We start from the raw sequence: 23,004 nt of genomic DNA, 5'->3' as shown, positions 1-23,004 counted from the left end.
GGAAAAAATTTTAAAGTGTTCCAATTATCATCGCACCACCCGGTGTGTGTGTGTGTGTGTGCGTGCACGCGCAAGTACGGACATTTCCAAGCATGGGATGTCCCAGGCACTATTCTGACATCTTAGCTTTGGTATTTTAATTATACGATTCTAATGTTCAAAAGTTGTGTTTGGGCCACACTGCGTGGAAACGAACAGTAAATCGAGGGGGAGCATCAGCACGTAAAACCCCATTTCGATACGTGTACGTGATGTTAAAAATTAACTTTGTTAATTCACTAAGTTCAATTTTTTTTTATTTTAGCATTCCCGCAAACAGCCCTAATCCTTTAATCTAAGTGTTACTCAAGCACTTTGATTTCACTTTACCCAACACTGCAAGGTGCTGCTGCTTTTAGTTCATTCCTATCTCCCCCCACCCCCCGCTGGCCGTGCGTGCATTCCGGTCGATTATTTCTTCTATAAATCTCGTCTTTGTTGCATTCGGTGTCGGGTCTCCTTAAAAATTAACCAACAATCGCATCTACAGGGGCGCCCCTGAATGAGTGTAGCAGGGGGAAACAGAGCACAGGGCACTGAGTACCAGTCCTTGGTAGGGGGGCAGGGGGAGGGGGAGGGGAGGGGAGGGGGGGCGTGTAACTTGTGCTTTTTCACTGTGTAAACTGGACCTCGAAAACTTGAATACGACTGTCCCAGCTCTTGCCAAACCAGACTATTCCTTTTCCCCTCTTATAATGGTATGAAGCGAGGAATGGCTGGGGTGGGCATGATATAATGATATGCCCAACTCAGAGTTAATTTGCTGATGGGGCGACCGAAGGCGACGAAGCAAAATTGCTGGAGCGTCACGGTCATATATGACCGTGACGCATGGAAGGGTGTAGCCAGCAAGCTTGTTCCTTGAGGGGGGAGAGAGTGGCCAACAATACTGGTCATTGTGTCCTCAGTGGCTTTTTGTGCAGCTTTTTGTTGCACAATAAAGGGGTTGTGTGAGCTTATGCTTGAATGTGTAGCTTTTTACTGCATCAATGTGGTGACACTTCAGAGGTCTAAGGTTTTCAAGGGAAACCAAAAATATGACTGAAAAAGAAATCTGGGATGGATTGCAACTTGAAGGCGGGGGTGAGGGGGGAGAAAAATAAAATAAAAATAAATAGAAAGTAAGCGTGAACGCACAAAACGAAGTTCTGTTTGCCCGAACGGGTAGGACTGCTATTTGTACGCACAACCCGCGCGCTTTAGCATTTCGAAAATATAGAAGCTGCAGCTGTTATTGAAAAGGCCCGTTCTTTCTCCACGACAATCCTAGACTTGTCCGTAAAAAAAGCTGGCAACAACTGTTTGCAAATTCATTTTAGCGTAACAGCACAGCTTAGAAAAACTGCATGAGATTTTTGCATTTTTGTGGGGAAACCAAATGTTCGTAAAGCTTGTTTCTTTGGATATTAAGAGTGTGGCTTTTAAGAGAAAATTCTATTAAGAATGAATTATGCCATCGTAAACATCGGCTCATTGCCTTAGCTGATTTGCATGCTGCAGGAAAAGAGCAAATTAAATTAACGTCTTTTCGTAAATTTAAAAAGAAAAACGTGCCAAAAAATTTAATCATTGGCTGCATAACCGGTGTTCCCTGAATGGGCAAAAATATGCAAATGTTCAATTTCTAAAATAACCGGCAAAAATCAAACACAGTGTCAATTTAAAAGTGCAGTCGCTGCACACGGTTGTTGTCCGTAACCCGCGTTATGCAGAAATAAAAATGCAACGGCTCTTGCAAAACAAGCATGCACCCGACAGTTTGGTCACCGAAAAGTTTGTGCGCCGAAATGTCCGTGCACCAAAATGTCCACACCGAAACGTCGTGCACCGAAATGTCCTACACCGTTAAAGTATAGCTTCTGTTAACAGCGACCCTGATAATTTTAGACTACCAAGACATGCGAGATTTGCTAAAAATTGGAAAGTTGTTTACGGTGATAGTTACTTGGTCATTTTCGTCACTTAGGTAATGCTGATGATTGTTCTAAGATTCATCTAAATGACACATGAAACATTATAGCGTATATTAGAAACTGGTCTCGATCTCGGCAGGGTCACATCAGGGTGGCCCCGTAGGAGGGGGATGAGGCAAAGGTGTCTATACTCTGTTACAACTTAAGAACAGCAACGGAAGTTGCGGCTGTGCCTCATCACCGCAGCCGGATGTTACTCCGCGCGGCACAAGTAGCGCGTTACTGGGAATATTTTGAACATGGTACGAGCCATTTCCCTGATTTTAAGGACTTAATATGCTTATAAACTACTGCAGTGACGACAAACAAGCTACATGAGAAAAGGCAGGCGATATCACGCATTCATAGCAACCTCCTTTCAAAACACGCGCGCTTGTTGACATCTGGGTCCGTCGCTTAGGCGGAGTGATTAGCACGAGTTATTGCCGTTCTTAACTTGTTCCCGAGTATAGTGGCCTGTGGCGCATTTGAACACCTACATTCATTTATCATGCCAAACTGGCTGAGCATTGAAAGAACAATGCTGTTGCGCCCAGACAACTTAAAAAAGATAAAGAAGAGTTCAAGGAAACACTTGCGGGAAAGGAAAGTTTGTTTCTTGCCACCAGTACGAAGGTACTTCGCTTGCGCAAGCTGCTAATAAAATAAAGTGTTATGGTGGATGCATGTGTCGTCATGAAACATGCTAAGAAAAGTCACGATAACGGTCACACCAAGCGACAGCTGCTACCTCACATGGAGTATCATGCCTTGAAAAGCAAAGTACTGTAACTGCTAACTGCAGCAAGAACAACTATAGTTTCAACTCTTCATGTACTGATGCTAACATTGCCCCAAAGGACTCTGAAAACTCTCGGCAACTTCGCACACCACAAAATATTCAAACGTTTGTGCCTTTAGTAATTAAGGTTTCCTCACCCGAAGTTGCCTATCTGCTTCATTACCTTGCCTGTCTTGCTACTGTCTGCAGCAGCGCTTTCAGGAGGGGAAACGCTGTGCGCGCACGCGCTGACCATACAATTAGCCCACTGAAAGACTGTTATGGCGATCACCCCGCGCGCGTTACGCACACAGGGGAATCTCGGAGGCCATGGGTCGACAGTAACGTGAAAGAGAGGGGATATGAAGGGGTGATGCGCGTAACAGCGGCATCGATGCCGCTGTTACCTTCGTGAGTAAGAGGACCTTTGTGAGTAACACGCATAGCAATTTATCAGTTGCTATGCGCCTTAGTCACAATGGTCCTCTCCCAGCGCATGGCCCTCATTCATGTAACCACACATTTTGCAGGATACGTAGCCCCATTGGTTTGTTCTTGCACTTTGTAGGGGTCTTCTGCTGCCGCTGTATTGTGCGCGGTGCTGCTTACAAAGGCAAAGTTCATCGGTTCCCTTTGGTTCACCCATCAATGGACGGCGGTCCCCGTTTTTCTGCCGCCAATTACTGCAGGCCGCTTCTTGTTTCCCCCGCCACACCATGATAAATAATCTTCTTTGCTGCGTTGAAGTCACATGTGGTTTTCCTCTTGGGAGGAGGAGGATAAACAACTTTATTGTTGGCAAACTTAGTCTTCAGGAGGTGAAGTTTTCAGTCCAGGACCCCACTTGCCTTGCCAGTCGCTACAGCCCTCGCCACCAGCCGAAGCAAGTCGAACTAGCATGAGTTGGGCAGGAGAGCCTGGGAGAGTTGAAAGGATTCGGTGTGGGGAGAGGCTGCTCTTCCGGTGGAGAACGACCCTGCCGACCATTTAGTCTCCGTGTGGCGACATCGGCCACAATTCTCTACGCATTTAAGTGTGAGACAAGACATAATATTCGGGAGGATAATATGGAACCACACAAAAGGACCACACAAGCGTTTGGCGTCCTGCGCTTAGCTTGCCTGAGGAGGCCATAACTTTGGTGGCTGCAGCCCTCTGCAATCGTCCTGACTAAGGCATTTCGTTCTTAGTAAGCGCCCAGACGTCGAACGGGCATTGAGACGCGAATGTTTCTAATAGTGACAAGTTTGAAAGATATGCGCCTTTGTTTACACACGACTTAAAGCTCGTAGCAGGGAGCACGGCACCTATGCTAAAAATTACAGGGGTAGGGGGGGGTAGGGGCTTAAACCTGATCAGCAGCACACCCCTGGCTATGCCACTGGCACACACTGGGGTCAGGCGCCCCGCTTCCCCCACGTACTTGACGCCTATGGGGCAACCTCTATATAGGCCGTAAAGTGTACGACAGAAATGGTGTTACTTCATCAAGGGAACATTGTGAAATAGAGCTGCTGCATACACCATTTATGCCCTTATAAGGACTGAAGCACAGGACAGGCGTTGTTGGTCAGTGGGAGAAGCCTTCATCCTGCAGTGCACCTGAGCTGGCAGATTATGATGATGATTATAATGGTGGTGGTGGTGGTGGTGGTCGGAAGATGCTGACGAGCAGGACTAGCTGCATTGGCTTACAGGTGCGACCTACGCTTGTATTGCCTTAAAGGGAAGGTGAAGCGCTTTCCAAAAAATTTGAGTTAGATTAACAGTTATATAGTTTTTTGCGCGCTCATTCCGAATATCACATTGAAATTTATCGTACATGAGTCCAAGCGGCATTTATCTTGCAAAAAGCGCGGCCCCGTTTGAAAGACGCGCGCTTTTCGTCTTTTGACGCCCCTGATTGGTTGCGCCCATCATGACGTCAAAGGAGGACACCCTTCGGCCGCGCGGGTTGTCGGAAGCATTGCGAACGATCGCACGGTTGCCTTTGCGGCAATTTAGCTTTTTTGAATTAGGCAACCAGCATAGGGGGATTTTATACCTTATGTTAATATTAGGTACTGCCTTAACTGTTTCTTATTATACACAAAACCATTTATGCCGAAGATTAATGGGCGTTTTATAAACAATCTACCAGCGAAAAGCACGTACGTGCACTGCGCGAAAAAATAGCGTTCATGCGCTGTAAACGTATATGCGAGACACATCTTGCCGGTACACGCATAAACCAACAAGCAGACTCTGCTTCCGCATTTCCTTTGTTCGTTGTCGCCCACCCCAGCCCCGTTACTCATCCCCGTGCACAGACTCACACGCGCGCGCCATTTCGGCAGCGGCGCTACGGCGCCTCCGCGATTGCTAGCTGCACTTCGATGAGTGGCGTCTTACTGCTTCACATGCATTTATTCTGAAAACACTGCAACTAGTGCCTGCTCAGCATTATTGGCTGTAGTAGGGCTTGATTTTCGCTTGTGCGTTGGGCATTCTGCTACAATATTACAGCCACCTCGTTATAATTAACAGACCAGTCGGACAAGGCAGTTAGGTTGTAGTTGCGTTACTTTAGGTAACAATCGCCAAACGTTTGTGATAATGAATCTTTGGCCTGTTTCAGCATTTCTAGATTTAAGCATTTACCGCGCTAGTCGGACAGAGGCCGTATGTTTACCCTTTGCTCCTAATTTTTTTACTATCATCATTATATATATCACCGACTATCACTGGAGCACACTTGAGGTTCAGTGACAACAAGTGCTTGCCAGGTTATAATATGCAGCCGCACGGAATCTTGGGCAAAAAATTAGGCCCCCGCAGTCAACACAAATTATGGCACGGTGGTGGTTCGGAGTGGTATTTTTTTTTTAATTCCAGACAAACATCACCTTATTGTGACATGTATACTTGCAAAATAAGTAATCTGGTTGTCTTGGTTCTTTTACTTTGTAGGAATACTGTTTACCTCTTAGCCGGGAGAGAACTTCTATCAGGATTGGCCCCTTGTTTTAGTTTCACCAAAAAATTGTTTTGTTGAACACTGTCCTGAGCCCATAGGGAAAGAAAACCGACGCGTTTAACGAAACAAGTATTTCCTGAACAAATGTGACTTGGTTTCTGGAATGGAACGAAACATCCCCGGCCAAAGTACAGCAGTATTCCCCATCCTTCCTAAATCTAGAATCTAATGTGAACATTCACGTCCGTCGCTTAAAAAAAAAAAAAACGCATTGGAGCGGTTTACAAACGTAGTGTAGTATATTCTCTGTCATCAAGCACAGCCACCTCGGCTGTCGCTTCCGTATGTTATCAAGCATCCCGGCGTGGCATTATTCTGCTTAGGAATACGGCATGATAACGTATGCCTCGTTTGGCGTTTGTGCATACTTTCTGAACACGAAAATTGTACATATGAGTGCTATCAACCCCAACAACGACAAGTATCATTCACAAGGAAACACGGCGAAAAGAGCATGGCCGATCCGGCCGGAAGTCCAGGTATGACGTTTTTCAGCTGGTTTTCGCCCGCGCTCTTCGGTCTTCCGGCATCGCGCGGCGAGATGGGGGCGGGGCATCAGGCCACTTTTGTTTGCTCATTGCGCCGCTTCTATTGCATGTATTGCGAAAGTATTTCGTACACGGGAACTATTCAATGTGTACTTGCTGCTAGTCAACTTTTCTTTTAATTCTAAAACCGCTTCACCTTCCCTTTAAGATGTGGGCGTGAAAGTCTGCAGCTGAGGGTATTGCATGTCAGTGCACGAGAAGGCTAGTGTCATTGTTTCATGTAGTGTGGTGGCAGTACTCGGCCAGTGCCGCCATCCATCTTTTGCCGGAGAGAGCAGAGACAACCAAGGTGTGAGAAATTTTACTGAAAGGAATTTTCAAATTTGTGATTTGATGCTTTTTACTGTATCAAATTTATATTGAGGACACATTGTAGTTCATTTCTACTCCTCATTTAGCCTTCCATTTGTTTTTGAGGGCCTACTGTTAATTTTTTGCCATTGCGTTTTGAGTTCAGTTGCGTAATGTTGGTGCTGGCGTCAGTTCCTGTGACGACATGTTTCTGCAAATGCTTCGTGAGCGTGGCTCCTGCGGATGCCCAGTGCCCAAGGAAAAGTGCTTAATGAGCCTAATAATGCTATTCTGGGAAAAGTTGCATAAACTATGGTGATCAGCCTAAACCAAGTGATTAGCTAATGTTTACATCTCTTTCCCCCTTCCTTTGTAGTTCTGCTGCATACACCCAAGCTTTCTAGCTAAAGAAAAAGAGGTTTTGCCTGAGTAAACGTTCCAAACGGTGTCTTGTGCCAGTTATAAGCTGCAATCTCTGCCAGAAAAGTTTTATTCTGCTACAAAAAGGGGTGACAGGTAGCCGCATATGAGTTCGAACTTGGCCTTTGGGTTCCTTGTCTGCCCCCTCCCACAATGTGGCTTTGACCATTGTCTCCTTTCCTTTCAGGCTGAGGCCCAGATCGAGCGGGTGGTGATGTCGGTGAAGAAGCGGGTGCCTGAGCGCTCAGAGTGAGTGCCCGGCCGGTGGAACTGTAATGGTAACTCGTTACGTTTTTGAAGGAACGGCAGGAACGGCGTTCCTGCCGTTACATCGCTAGGATTTGGCTGTTTTTGATGCCAAGGCTCGAGTACAAAAATCCACAAAGCCTACTGCGTTTTTCTTCCTATAAGATGGTCAATTTGCCCGCCCTTCAGCCGTACGTGCTTCCTCGAAAGTCAAAGGGAGAAGAATAACCACGCAGCAGGCCGCAGCTTGTGTTTGCTTTCATGCTGGTTGCTTGTGTGGCGTTCAACGGGTGAATAGCGTAGCCGCGAGAATGCTTTTCACCCTTCATCGTTTGTCTGGGGAGGCCAGAATGTGCGTCTGGCCGATAGAATTGTTCCCTGGTGGGGAAAGAATAGAGAGTTTTAGCAGTCCGTCTGTTCTGTCGTATGCGTTGTTACTGGGTTGACCGGGACCCGGCTGGGCACTTGGGCATTCGTCGCGGTAGGGGAATTAGTTCCGCGGGCCTGCCTTCGCCATGTCCGTGCCTCCGCACCCTTCCTACTCGCCCTTCCGTGCGCTCAGGAGCAGACCGGTCCCGGCAAACCCGGTAACAACGTAGCCAACGAAACGGACGGACTGCTAAACGGGATCCGGACATTTCGGTGTCGGACATTTCGGTCCAGCACGTTTCAGTGTGGACATTTGTGTGCACGGACATTTTGGTGCACGACGTCTTGACCCAGACATTTTGAGTGAGAGGATGTCCCAGGCATTCTTTGAACATTTTAGCTTTAATATTGTAATTTCGTGACTTGATATGATTTTACGTTCGAGACTTATGCTTGCGCCGCCGTTCCAGGAAACGAACGCTAAACCCTGGCAGAGCTTTGCCACGTGAAACCCAATTTCTCTAGCAGGTGGTAAACATTAACGTTGTTATTTTGGATTCGTGCAACCATTTTCCTGTTATTTTAACATTCATGTGAACAACCCTAATACTTTAAGTGTTACCAAAGCGCTTTCCTTTCACTTCACCCAACGGTGCAAGACGCTGCTGCTTTTAGTCTATTCCTCCCCCCCCCCCCCAGGAAAACTTCCGCAAAAAAACAACAGAAAAACGAGTTCGATTAGGCACGTGTGCATTTCGGTTTAATTAATCTCTCAATCAATATCGCCTTCGTTGCATTCGGTGTAAGTTCTACTTAAAACTAACAAACCAACCATCGCACTTACGGTGGCGTTACATAGGGGAGGGGAAAGCTGAGCCCCGCCGGCAATCATCCCCCTAAGTCGAGAGAGAGGGGTGTCACTTGTGCTTCACCATTGCGTCGACTGGACTTCGAAAACTTGAAGGCGACTGTTGCCGCTCTCGTCACGCTAGCCTATTCATTTTTTTTTTTTTTTTGCTCCTTATAATGGGAGGAAGCGATGTATGCCTGGGGTGTCCATAATATGCGTGACTTCATAAGGGGGCGACTGAAGGCGCAGAAAGAGCAACTCCTGGAGTGGGGGCGCCGTCGATATGACCGCGACGCGCGGAAGGGCGTAGCCAGCAAACAATAATGGCCATTGTGTTCTCAGCGGCTTTTTGGGTGGCTTTTTGTGTCAAATTATAGAGGTTATGTGCGCCCACGGTGAATGTAAAGCTTTTTCTATGTTTTAAACGCGAAGTGTGCTATGTAATTGTTCTGAATGTATCACCCAATTCCTGCAAAAGCCTCCACTAAGAGGCTAGCAGTATGTTCTAAATAAAAAATAAAAAATCACTGCAGTGACACTTCGGAGACAACGAACTCCACCACGCATGTAGGATTTTCAGGGGAAACCGAAAATAATATGGCTGAAAAAGAAATCTGGTCGAGATTCGAGCGTACAGGCGGGAGGTGGGAGGTGGGGGGGGGGGGCTAGAACAAAGAATTAAAATGTGGTAAATGTAGGCTTGTAAACATTAAACGAAGGTTGGTTGTCCCGAACACAATGGCTGGATTTTGTATGCACAACCGGTATGCGCTTAATCAGCATTTAGGACATTAGAACCTGCGGCTGTTTTCCAAAATGCCAGTTTTTCCTCCCCGACAATATCCTAGACCAGTGTTCGCGAATTCATTTTAGCAAGGCAGCCCAGCCTACGTAATACTCTTCATAAGGTTTTCTTCATTCTGATGGGCTAGCTAATGTTTGTTACTTTTTTGATATTGAGAGTGTGCATGTAATTTTTGTAATTTGAGGGTGTCATTTAAAAAAATACAAAAGAGGCGGTAGACCATCGTACACACGGGTAATTGTCTTAGCTAAAAAAGAGCGAATATAAATTAACAACCTATCATAAATGAAAAAAAAAACATGTGCTAAAGAATTCAATCGGCTGCATAACAGGTGCCTCAGGAAGAGGTATTAAACAAAAATATAGAAATGTAGAATTTCTAGAATTACCTGGCAAAGATCGAACATGGCATCAATCAAAAAAATAAATTCACTGCTCCAGATTGTTGTCCATAACCCACGTTAAGCGGAAATAAAAATATAACGGCTGTCGCAAACAGGCAAGCGCCGCATAATTTGGTCGCCGAAATTTGGATACCGAAATTTCCTCACCGAAATATCCTGCACCGAAATGTCCCCGAGCCGTCTGGAGTTTGTCCAGTGCTCCCTGAAAAAATTCGCCTAGGAGCATTTCTTTTGATTATCTTTATCTCCACACAATCTGCTGCCGGTGGTGTTAATATTCTTATAATATACGTACAGTGGAATCTCGGTGATACGAATTCGGTTGATACGAATTTCGTTGTGATACGAATTTTCAAAATTCCCCGGCCAAATCATTGTACGCAATGTAAAAAAATTCGGGTGATCCGTTCGCATTTATCACCCGGTGCGGGTGATACGAACACGCGAGCAGATGACTGCGGCATGGACGGGAGGCGGGAGTGTTTGTGCGGCCGTGTGGCCTTGGTCGCACGCAGGCACAAAATCATTAAGCGTGAACTGCATGGAGCGTTTTCTGCTCACGAAAACGCGCCGCGCAAGCCACAGGCGTGCTGACGCCACCGCGAATACCACCCGCATGCGGCGCGCGGCGCGGTAAGCCGCGGCAACATGGCGGCGTCAACGGCCGCGAAGTAGGGCGGGTGGCTCGACCGACCGCTTCTGACCGCTCTTTAAAGAACAAAAGAAGTTGCTTATGAAGTAAGGGAGCTGATGAGTCCGAAAACGACACTGTAAAGCATCGTCCGCCGGCTAGGGAAAGCGCCTATTAAATATCCGCCACCGTAGTAAGCCTAAACATCTCCGGCGGAGCCAGCGGGCTGTCCGGAGCGCTTTCAAACTGCCGCCATGAAGAGCGTGCCTCCCCGTTGGCGCAAGTCGGCAGGCTCCTCCCACTGCCGCGCGCGTCGCGCGTCATTTTATGAGCGAGGTAAAATCTGACGTGGGGGCGAAATCGTCGACGCGGGCGTCAAAAGAACGCGCGCGCAAACGCCGACGCGCTCGAATGGCATGCGGTTCAGGCTTGAGTTCGTGTGAGCGCGTCGCGTCGGCGATGAGCGCGCGTTCTTTTGACGCCCGCGCTGACGATTCAGCGATTCAGCCCGGCACCCAGGCGCCAGCCTCTGCCTCGGTTACCGCTAACTGCATTGGGAGGAGCCTCACGACTTGCGCCAATAGGGAGACGCGCGCCTCATTGTGATTGCTGCAATTTCGGAGCGCCAGCAGCAGCTGGCTGGGCCACCTCCGCGGTGGATATTTGGCGTAGATGACATTTTATAGTGCTTCTCCCATACTGTCAGCTCCTTTCCCGCATGAGCAATTTAATTTACACATTGAGCACCGTTTTAACAAAAGGTTAGAAGCGGTTGCTGAAGCTACCTGCACCTCTTCGCGGCAATAGCCGACGCCATATTGCCGCCGCCTGTCGCATGCGCAGCACATTTCCATTTTTTCTCGTTTTCTGATGATACGAATATTTTTGCCGCCTCTTGAGATTCGTATGACCGAGATTCCACTGTAGTTCGATGTGAGTTTTAAATGTCTCACTTAATTTCTACCCAGGATTATCCGACACTATATTTTAATTTAAAAACCTAATTGTAACGTTAATGTAACGACACGTTCCAACTTTCGAAGTGGAACTGGAACGCGTTCCTTTCGCAATAAAGGAACTTGTAACGGGAACTCGTTTCAAAATTGGCAAGGAACGAGAAACGAGCTTTCGTTCCTATTTTGTAGGAACGTGTACAACACTGATATCTCTGCAGTTTTGGTTGGCGGTGCCACCACTTTTTTTTTTTTTAAAGGGGCACTGACACAAAAATTTAGCATCTTGTTTTTTTCGTTGCGATAAGTAGCTAGTGACCTACTTATAACCTGTAGAAACCTCATTTGCTTCAGCGTGCGACGGTTGTTTAATTAGAGGGATTTTAAATGCGGCCAGTCGCAGTTTCGGTTTCAGTGAGTGCCGCGAAACGATGGATTTTGTGGATTTTGTGTGAACAAAGCTGACCACGTGACCGTCGGAGGGATATCACAGAGCAGAGCCGCCGTAGCACTGTCGAATCCGCATCGACGGCAGTTTCTGCCAATCCCCCCACGTACTGATCTCGTGAGGCGCTTAATTAAAAAGCGACCGTGGATGTGACGCAGGCGCTGCGAGTGCAAATGCTACCGCGGTTAAAGAACGACGCGCGACGCTCGAGGCGGTGGGTGGCAAGACGCGCGCTGGGAGCAGCCGGCCGGTCTGCCTACAGGTCCGCCTACAGATGTGTTCGGCTCAGCACTGCGGCGGATATTCGAGTGCCGCTCTCGTAAGCGGTGCAGATGACAATTTTTAATGCAACCCGCCATCGCATCATTAACTCCTTTCTTATTTAAGCCACTATGGTCGGGACTTGGGGACAATTTCGTGCAGCGGTAACAAGCTATCACTCGAGCTACCTGCGCCGGCCTGGGCCACTTCGCGGCCGTGGCCGCCGCCTGCACAGCGACCGTGCGGCTAGCTCAGTGGGCTTTTCGTGCCTCCGGCACGTTTTCGCATCCAATGGTAATAAACAGTAATAGAAACAGAGTGCCTGGAATCGCTGTAGAACTTTGGTCGCGGCCAGCTGCCCGATGAGCTTACGAAATCACGGCGCCTCCGCCGCCAACGATCGGGTCGTTCGTTCTCGAGAGCAGAAGCTCCGCCCTCCGGCCCTCCGATTGGAGCGGCGAGCCGGGCGAGCCCGCGTAAAACGCCGGTAGTGCGGAAGCGGCAAACACAAACTCGTGACGTGTTTGGATGTTGTTTATTTACAATTGCGCGTGGTCCTCTGCTGGCTGCTCGGTTGCGTTTCGCACACTTCAAAATTGATTTTAAATATGTTCTAGGCTGTATTCGCCGCTGATATTTTGCAGATGATGTATATGTGTTCCCACCAATCTATCTCCGACGTTATCTCGCCTTCAAAATTTTGTGTCAGTGCCCCTTTAAGTTTTTCGCACCCTAACCGGAAAGATCGCCCATTCTGTATTTTTCACTTGGTATCTCTAAAATTTGGGTGGGTGTTCTTTTGGAACTTTACAGTAAGCAACTTAACTTGTTATGTGGGCAGGTTCTCGTGCAATTGCAAAAAAGTTTCCCGAGCCCTTCTATTTGTTGTCAGAGGTACCTCAAGGGTCATCTTGAGTGCCATGACCAGCAATGTGAAGGGCACCGAGACTATCTGAGGAGCGAACTCACCTGTTTGGCTCTCCCCCGTTGTTGCTACATCATGTGGGTGCACTCATCGCTGATCATCTTTTACTGCATCTGGGTAATGGAAACAGAACTTAGGGTGCAAGCTCTTCTTTGTTTTCATGTCCCTCAACCGGCACCAGTCCCACCATTCCACAAAACAGAGATGGTGTGCCCTGTGTGTAGACTTCTGTCTGTGGTCTCATGGGATGGCTTGGCAGAGGCAATGAATGGGCCGTGCCCCTTGCGGGGGACGGGCAAAGAGATTGCCGACGCTCTCCAGCACGACCCCACAGCGTGCTTGCGGTTGGTGCAGGTCGGAAATCCGCCGTTGTGTGGACGAGCTGCGTCTCACGCGGGGGGGGTACTCCCGCATGACGCTCGGAGAGATCGTTGATGAAGTGCTCGAGCACATAAAAGGTGGTGAGTAGTCCTCCCTGGCATCTCTGCGCTCAGAAGCCTGTGCCGGCTCAGGGGTGCTTAGCACAAGTCTACAGGCTCAACTTACCTGTACCCGCCGCGGTGGCTAAGGCATTGTGCTGCTGAGCACGGGATCGCGGGTTCGATTCCCGGCCATGGCGGCCGCTTTTCTCATGGAGGCGAAAAGCAGAACAGAAATGCCCGTGTGTACGAGATTTCAGCACACGTTAAAGATACCCAGGTGGTCAAAATTAATCTGGAGCCCTCCACTATGGCACACCTCATCGCCTGCATTGCATCGGCCCTACAATCAATCAATCAATCAGCTTACCTGTGGCCTCCAGCAGAAAAGAAAATGCCAGTGGGCATGTGCAGCCACTGCTATAACGTCACTCACATACAGTCTGGTTTTATGCTGTCTGTCTGCCTGAAATTTCTCATTTTGTGGCTGCGCAATGTGCAGGTGAAACATGCTATCAGTCTGCTGAATTTGGCGTGATGGACTTCTCAGCAGTTTGTACCCGACATAATCAAACTGGAGGGTGGTGCAAGAGAAATGGCACTTCCACACAAATTTTTCTCTGTCAAAATTGTGGGTAAATAGGTGGGGGAAAAGTATGGGGAAAATGGCCTACACTTCCTATGCTTCCCTGGCATTTCTCTTGGTTATAGAAGGAACCAAGACAGGGGTGTCTCCAAATATCTGCAATGCTGCGAGTGGTCTATGCATATGTAATTATGTCAAAGCATTGATGTACAACATTTTCATCAATTTTAATTACAAACTTCCAGTGACCTAATAAAGGTTCAAGGGAGACTCCACCCCACTAAAGTTATTGAAAATTGCTGGCAGGTAAAAGTTGATTTAGTGCAACTTTACTGTTTTTTGTCTCGGTTTTGGTATTAGGGTATTCTTAATGTATCACTAGTGTACCTCTGTTCTGTAAGGGCTATGTACAGGCCCTGTGTGCCTGGGTTTCCTCTGGACATCCCACCATACTTCAAATCCACTACACCATCTGTACTACTCAGACTGTATTGACATTGCATTTGCATTGCACTGAGATTTTGTGTGGAGGTTTGTGCTGAATATTGTCACCACCTTCTGCTGTTGTAGTTGTTCCCGGTAGTTGTTCCCCCTTGTTGCATGTTGCTGTGCATTTCCTTCGTGTGCAGCATATAGGAATAGGAAAGTAGCCCCAGAGCCAGCCAGCTGCAGTGCTTTTAACTTAGCAGGCACGTCCTAAGACTGCCACCTTCTTAAGGCAGCTCTTTTGCCCTCTCCTGCTAGCCAAAAGCTTGCTGGGTGCGGCAAAGCAGCACCTTGGATGACGGGCAGCCGGCCTCTTGCAATGCCTGCAGTGGAAACCGTGAGCAGTAGTGTGAACTGTCGACATGGACCAATAAACTAGAGCACGATTCTTAGAAAACACCTAGCACTCCCAACATCTGCCCAACAGAAAACCGGCAGTGGAGGGGGAAGATTTTGGGAACAGATGAGCGCCCATATGGTCTGCTTACCAGACTGTTTCCTTGAGGGCGCTTTGTTAAGCGTGAGAAGTGCTAGGTAATTCTAGGTCGCAGTGCGTGTGTGCGGGTGTTTACTGAAGCACCTGCAAAACTGCAAATATACCTAGCGGTTGAACTAGAAACCGGCAGCATGTACAAAAACAAAAAGCATGACAGGAGCGAGCCCGCCTTCTCCCATCCGTGTGTTTACCTTTCCTTGCAAAACTGTCTTCGTGGTCTGTTCAGAAACGAGCTCAGTGGGGATCAGTTTAGCCTTGCTCTAGAATGTTTACGCATGGGTTTTCGAGTTAAAACCTGCGGTGCACCTTTTGTGTGGTTTTGTAGCGTAAGCTATACAGTTGGACCCCTTTATAAGAGACACGTACCAGGGAGCAGTTTGTCTCTTATACGAGATGTCTCTTATATGAGCAGGGAACCATGTTTTCACTTACTAATCAGACCCTAGTTCAATGTGGGCAGTGGGCACCATATGACTAAAATAAGCTCAAAAGAACGCTACAGCATGTTGCTAAAGATTCATGCTAATTTATGTTTGGCCCCCAGAACTTATGAAACAGTTCTGAATCTTTGTTTGCTTCATGACTGTATTTACACTGTTTTTTACAACCGATTCTACAAGCTTTCTTTCCTTTCACTGTTTGTGGAAGATGAATCGTAGATGTTGAGTTCACAAGCCTGATGAATAGTCAGAGAGCACAGCTTCTTCCGCTGTGTGCTCGGGCTATTCATTACACTTGCAGGACCCAACATCAGCGATGCTTCTTGATTGGGAGCTACGCGAGTGGGAGAGCCTGCATGTGCGATCGCGCTCCATCCAATGGATGGCAGTGAGCTTCAATCACTTCCGTAAGTTGCATTTCCATTGGCAGGGCTTCTCATCGTCATTTCATAGCTGACTGAACCACTGTGTGTTTGCTGAAGTTATAATAAATAGCGACTGCAGGTGTCTGTCGTCCATCTGTGTTTCCACAATGGAAGCAACTGCAATTACTGACTGGTGGCGCTGCATCTGAAGTTAAACTGTCTGTTACAAGCGAGATTGTTGATTAAAGTTCAAGGATGAATTGTCCCTTATAACCAACTGCCTTCTACATCCGATGTCTGTTATAAAAGAGGTCAATTTAATGGGAAAGATAGGGCAGCCAACCATGTGGGTGAATTCTCTTATGCCCATTTGTCTCTTACATCCATGTCTCTTATAACGAGGTTCAACTGTACTGGCCGAGGTTGAGAAGTTTCGCGTGGGCCGTGAAGGGCCATACTGCGCAAGCGCGAAGAGCATCACATTGGATTGGATTGCATTGGATTGGATTGAATTGAATTAAATTGGATTGGATTTCCAATACAATCCAATTAGAGTACGGGTGTGTAGATAATTGGGTCTCCACATTTGCCAGTCTGCGCATTCCAGAGGAGTGACGTCATAGCCGTGGCAGACACACTGGCGCCGGCACATGCCCAGCTGTCAGCTCTGTTGCGCAGTAGGTGCCAGAGCCGCTTGATAGCCGTTGCGCGTGGCTCCTGGAGAGCTGTGCTGCTCATGCAGAAGGAGCAGTGAATGGACTGGACTGGATTTGATTGGATTGGAAATCGTTTTAGCAGCAGTAAGCATGATAATCAGCTAATCCTAAGCAACCGGAAACCTACGAATGACCAGCTGAACCTTATATCACGCTACGTATATCTTGGCATAGCCGAGCTGAGCCACTGCTAATTTTTTTTTTTTTTTTTTCGCTGCTATGTGTGCCTACCAGCCCACTAATCATAAAATGACGCATTAGACGGTCAAGCACGGTGTAAACATTCATTTACGGCGTCGTTTCTTTGTGTCAGTTTCGGTTTCACCAAAAGAAACTCTGAGCGGCCACCATATGACAGGAGGGCGCCGTGACATCACCATTCTTGTCGCACCACTGCCAGTCAGGACGCGCGTGAGCCCAGACCGGCCGATGTCTTCGCCATCTCCATCCCCACGTGCCTGGGCAGCATGTCAGTCCCAAAACCATGACTTGTACACACGGCGTAGCAGCGCACGCAAACTGCAGTCAGCGCATGGGCTACATCACGGGAGCCCCGACGTCGGTAGTTTGGGCAAGGAGCAGGTGACGTCGTGCTGGCCCGTTCTGGTATTTTTCGTGTGGGCAGAAATTAAAATAGATTTAGAATGTTATACTGAATGGTACCTGTTGAAACTTGCTGGGAGATATGTCCATATACAAAGGAAGCATTTTACATAAGTATTTCAGCTTTCAGATTTCATGTGACTATTTCTTTAACAAGCATGGGAGTGGTGTCCCGTGTGGGGCTAAACTGGCCATTGCCTGCGCATGCATCCTTTGCATAAGCCTCACCTCCTTAGCTCGAAGTTTTGCTTTCCACTTGGCCGCTTTCTAAGTGTGTGTGCATGGCCCATTCTCTTTTCAGCCTTCTGACACAGACTCTTGACGACTTCCTCTGCATCCAGCTGCTCTGGCTCGCACTCCGCATGCCGCTCTCTTCCTTTTCTTTTCCTTCTTTCTTTTTCTGCCCTCCCCGTTGCTTGCTGTCCCGCCTTCTGCCAACTTCTTTTCACAAATTGTGGCAGGGCATCACAAGCTGGGAAAAGCGGCTAGCTGTAGGCAAGCTTTGCTTGTTCAGTTTTTCAACGCAGCAGCAGCAGGGTAGAGGAGACGTTCCTTGCACCCACCCCAGCCTAGTGATGTAGCAGTACAGCCTGGTGGGTGTGGCTAGCAGCAGCCAGGGCTTCTCTGTGATTCGGCTGCGTCTCGGGGCTTGGTGAATGGCAAGGAGCAACTGCTTTTGCGCCTTTTTTTTTTTTTAGGGTTTTCAAAGACTTGTGCACTGCAACCAAGCCTTTTTTTGAAGCACAATGCCCGTAACCAAGTGCTTTCGCACGTGCTTCGTTTTTTTTTTTTTTTTTGAATAATAAAGTGTTTTTTTTTTTTTGTATTTATTTGCCTCTGTTTGGTTCATTGTGAGCACAAATGTGCTGCAGGTTTCTTTTCAGAAACATCCCCTCAATCAAGTTGGCATTCTAGTGCTACATAGCATAGGCAAGCAAGTTTACCTCAACTCCCGCAGGAAACGAACACCGCAAAAAGCCTTTACCTACAGCAGTACACTTTTACCTACAGCAGTACCTCATGTGCACCTGCTCAACTGCACCTTCAATTCCATGCCAAGTTGTAGTCTGCAAATGAGCAAGGGCAAGCACAGGCAATCATACGTGTAACATTGTGAATCCACCACCTTTACAGGAAATGTGCCCTTGGGCAATAAAGTAGCTGTGTGTTCTGTTTCATGACGTTAAACACCAGCTATAATCTCACTCCTAAAGGGGATTTCATGGTTTGTTAGCCACACCCTCTGCCTCTGTGTGATTGCCTGAGGCTTGACATATTGTAAACAACTGGTGGGAATCTGGACTTCATCGGCTCCTTGAAATTGCAGTGAATTTGCAATAGCCACCATTTCGCAATATTCATTACTGCGCTGTTTGAGCTTGAGGAATGGTCTTTCGTTGAAGTATCGCTGTCACTACCGCATCGCATAACCAATAGTCAAAGCCTCTTTCTCCTGTGGTCAAAGGGATTACAAAAACAAGGTAACATTAAAACACATTCCTGCCAACTACTTCAAATTTTCCGTAAATTGTATGAATTTGGACACTTGTTAAAGAAATTTTCAAAAAAAAAAAAAAAAAAATGGGAACGTCTATTAAAACTGGTACCTTGCGCCGCGTGCCTGAGAGGGCAACATGTGCTCTTACCATCTGCTGTCTTCTTTAAATGTGCCGTGCCTCACTATCAAGTACTTGTTGCCATCTCGGCAAACCTGTTCATAGCAAATTGTTCGCGGGCTGTTTAGGACTTGGCGTGTTTTCGTCACTCTTTACAGCCGCGTCCAATGCAGTAAAACCTGTGGTATGACAGTGATAGTTGCTTTGCAGTGGAATGGCGGGCTCAATCGCAACAGTACTACCATGTGTTTTTGAAATCCTACACGTCGGAATTTGTTCCTCCTGCCCAGTGGAGTAGTGGATAGTTACTGCACAAGACTGACGTTTCTCGGTTATGATTGTGAAATCGTGAGGATGCTTGTCCCAGGCCCCTCCCCCTTCAGTCTGTGGGTTTTACGAATTTCCCAAGTCATCAGGTTGACAGGTATGGAAACATCTTGTGTATAAGGTGCCTCTTCACAGGGAAATCTGGCAGCTCATACAACTGTGAGGGACAGTTAGTGTGCACATAGCTGTTTTCCCCGACATTGATGCCTTCCTTCAATGATGCCTTCGTTCCATGATCACCTTCGCTATCTGTGTAAATACACTGCTACAAGAAAGAAAAAAAATTCGGGCCACGCCACCCTGTGAATGTGGTTGGAAAGCAAAGCTCTAAACGGCACCCACAACGATTACCCATGCGACGTCACTTAAATTAACTCTCGTCGCTGTACACATATTGAAACCTTACAAGTGAAATGTACTTGCCCAACCCTTTATTACTTCAGAGATATTCTTGGTAAGGTTAAATCAATGCATGATGCATGAACGGTGTTTGGTTGAGTTGTATTGGTGTAGCACATATCTCGCGTCCCCGTCTCTGCCGCCACGGACGGCGGCCATGAAATCGGCGGCAGAGACGGTGGAGGACGAGTAGGAGGAGAAGGATGAAAGGAAAAAGAGGTGGAGATGGAAAAACTTCTATTCATATTTCTGAACGGCCCAGAGTGCGGCCCAGAAGAGTGGTTTCTTCTTCACTGGAGCCCATATGCAGTCCGCGCCACCTAGTGCTCTACCCACCAGCTCAAGCTGGGTAGGCAAAGAGGGGCTGGACAGTAGCATCTCCCATTGCTCTTGTTGGTTAGTTGACGGAAAGAGGAGGGTGTTGAGGGCTAAAGTCGCATATCCCGGCTATGTGGCGGAGTGTTCCTACTTCTGAGCAAAATTTAGAATCAGCGTCGTAGCGTTTCTGGTGTATTAAGAGGACTCGTTGGGTGTGGGAAGGAGCCGTAGAATAGTTTGTTGTTCTCTGGAAAAGCCAGGGTAAGGCGAAGGTAGCCCGTCTCTGAAAGTGATAATGCTGGGTTATGTCCCTGAACGTAGTAAGCAGGTGACTGTCCTCGTGCCGCTCCATAGCACGGGGGGTGAAAGCGCAGGCTTGTTGGTGGGCGTATTCGTTGATTGATTGATTGATTGATTGTGGGGTTTAACGCAACGCAGGCGATGAGGCGCGCCATAGTGGAGGGCTCCGGATTAATTTTGACCACCTGGGGATCTTTAACGTGCGCCGAAATCTTGTACACACGGGCGTTTTTGCTTTTCGCCTCCATCAGAAAAGCGGCCGCCGCAGCCGGGAATCGAACCCGCGACCTCGTGCTCAGCTGCGCAACGCCTTAGCCACTGAGCCACCGCGGCGGGTTGGGCGTATTCGTTGCCCTACATCGAAGTGTATAGAGGGCGTCCAATTGAGCTTCAGGATGGAACCGATTAGTGAGTGACCTTTGGGTGGCCTTTGAAAACACGCATGGCAGCTTGGGACACCCACCCCAGCTGGTGATTCCGGTAGGTTATTTGGGAAACAGTGACAGCCTTTGGAATCCTTGGTTGAGTTAGAGCCAAGGTGATGGCTGCCGCCTGCGCTGCCATCATGTCTTGAGTGAGGCACACGAAGTGAGGTCAGTTTTGGTGGTAGCCCCGATGATAGCGTACTCCTGTAATCGATGTTGAAAGGCGTCTGTGTAGATAACTGCATGATCCTCTCCGAGGGTGGTGTTGAGTGCGTGAGCCCGTGGTTGTCAGTGACCCTTGTCGTGTGAGGGGTTGATATTTCTAAGCAAAGGGAGCATCTTTCGTACTTGTCGCCAAGAGTCCTGGAGTGCATCAAGCGGAGCGACATTCTGTGCTGCCCAGCCAATCTTGTGAAAGATGCAGCGACCCGCTGCAGTTCTGCTCAATCGCAGCTTCTGATTAGAAAGATGGCCCTCTATCACCTCTTCCACCATGTTGTAGGTCCCTGTGCTAAGCAGCCTTCTGTGGACGCACTCATGGGAAGAACAGTGGCCTGCTCAACCACCTGTCTAATTATTATATAAAGCATCTTTATGCCCTCCTTCCGGAAAAGAGAGGGGGTTGACGTTAAGTGATTCTGGAAAGGACAAAATCTTGAATTAATCGAAAGGTATCGGATTCCTTGAGGCCTCTTTTTGGTGGCAACTCGCCTGTTCATGTGCATAATTTTATTGCTGGTGCGTTTGAGGTGCTGCAATGATATGTCACTCTTGGTGTTGGCCTGGAGATGTAGGCCCACGATCTTGATGCTAGGGCTTGGAGTGATGGCCTCGCCATCAAGGAGTGCTTGAATGTGTTCCTTGATGTGTCGTTTGGCGTGAGGACAGACGGCAAGGAGCTGTGATTTCTTACATGAACACCAGAGGCCACTGGCTTTAGCACATTGGCGTACTAAAGTGAGATGTCATGCGTTGGTGTGAGCTTCCTTTAATTTTTGTAACTACTAGTACATGCATAAGGCCCGCATAGGGCCGCTAGACGTGCCGTGGGCACAGCGGCGCGAACGGTCGCGTGACGCTATCGCGTGGCATTCAGTGAGCATGCAGGGGTATACCCGTAGAAGTGCTTAATGAGTGCACCACCTGTCTTTCGCGCCTCCGCGTGGGCTCGTAGCTAAATCTGTAAGACGACGGGCTCTCGCTTTGTTATTCTATTAGTTCCAGGTTCGATTCCTGGCGGTGCCAGTAAATTCTTTTATTTGTTAGCGTGAGTTTTCTGTTGACACCAACGGTCGCGAAAGAACCCTTGGGGGGTAGAGGTAAAAAGCTTTGCTTTAAAACTCCGCCTCAAAGACCTCAGCCCGCTTGGGTTCATTGCTGCTCTGTAAACTCCCAAGAGCTGCTGAGATGTTACCTAGTCAGTGCCAGCAATGCACCCGAAACCATATGCAAATGGTTCACGCCTACCGTAGTGCCACTGCTCTACCAAAGCTGATCTCCACCATGTCAGTTGGTGGTGCTCCTAATTAGCTCGTTATAAAAATTTCTCTTCCCCCACCAACCATCCGATGATACCCATAAATCCCCATTGTGTGGACACCCCTACCCTTCACCTAGCCGCGCCAGTGATTGGACTTTCCAGTCGTCTTCCTTGAGCAGTATGGGACGACGGGTCTGCTCCCCTCTTCCTGTAATGATGCCCAAGAGACTACTACCCACCTTATCTTAGAGCCCACTTCATCTTGCCCCATTCTTCAACCCCTTCCCCCAACAGGCCTAGAGCCCCTTACACCAATAAAGGCTTTCCTCTCTCTCTCATTTGGATCAGCGGCGCCAGCGTGAAGTTGCACAAGTTTTATCTTAGCTATGTGCGTGCACATCACAGATGGTTCACCAAGTCGGGGATAGGGCTTGTAATCCCTGAGCAGGAGGATTTGACGTGGATTCAAACACAGGCCTAAGGTGTGGGTGCTGTGATGACAGCAATGGGGGCCGCATGAGCAAGGCAATGCAGCAATGTACCTTGTCTCATTTCAGCACTGCACACTTGCGTGCACAAGCATAATTTTCAGATGTGCATCTCCGATCGTACTCGACATATTTTACATGACCTGCCCCCTAGTTTGCGGAACTCCAAGTCATAACTTGGGTCATGTTGTACAACAGTAGAGTCTCGGCACACAAATATCAAATACAAATGTCATGTGCCCTATGTGGCCCCATGTAAACCTATAAAGTGCACAATGTCGTAGGTTGGAACTGCAAGTTCGTAAGTGTAACAAAAATGTCTTGCTTGAACCCATGTATACCCATGGAGTGCATCCTTTGTATTGTACAGACAGGTCTCCGCTAGTTCGCCACTCGCCACGGTGGCCCAGTGGCTAAGGCGTTGTGCAGCTCAGCCCAAGGATGCGGGTTCAATTCCCTGCCATGGTAGCTGCTTTTCTGATGGAGGCTTTTGAAAAGGGAGAACGCCAGCAAGTTTTCGCCACATGTTAAAGATTCCCCGGTGGTCAAAACTATTCCAGAGCCCTCCACTATGGCACGCCTCATTACCTGTGCAGCGTTG

The 23,004-nt window shown here is 48.0% G+C and overlaps 1 protein-coding gene across 1 annotated transcript in view; it reads left to right on the top strand.

Moving 5' to 3' along the window:
- LOC144157864 (uncharacterized) overlaps nt 1-17,359 on the top strand; it is a 70,562-nt gene extending 53,203 nt beyond the window's left edge. Inside the window, exons 10-12 of the mRNA XM_077688618.1 lie at nt 7,235-7,296; nt 13,294-13,400; nt 17,352-17,359. Coding sequence (XP_077544744.1) covers nt 7,235-7,296; nt 13,294-13,400; nt 17,352-17,359 — 177 coding nt within the window. The remainder of the gene's footprint in view (nt 1-7,234; nt 7,297-13,293; nt 13,401-17,351) is intronic.
- Nucleotides 17,360-23,004: the final 5,645 nt, after the last annotated feature.

The sequence above is a fragment of the Haemaphysalis longicornis genome, unplaced genomic scaffold, assembly GCF_048455015.1.
Source record: "Haemaphysalis longicornis isolate Haplotype H1 unplaced genomic scaffold, Haemaphysalis longicornis Haplotype H1 scaffold_1, whole genome shotgun sequence".
Lineage (NCBI taxonomy): Eukaryota > Metazoa > Arthropoda > Arachnida > Ixodida > Ixodidae > Haemaphysalis > Haemaphysalis longicornis.
This window is presented reverse-complemented; position numbering and strand designations above follow the sequence as displayed.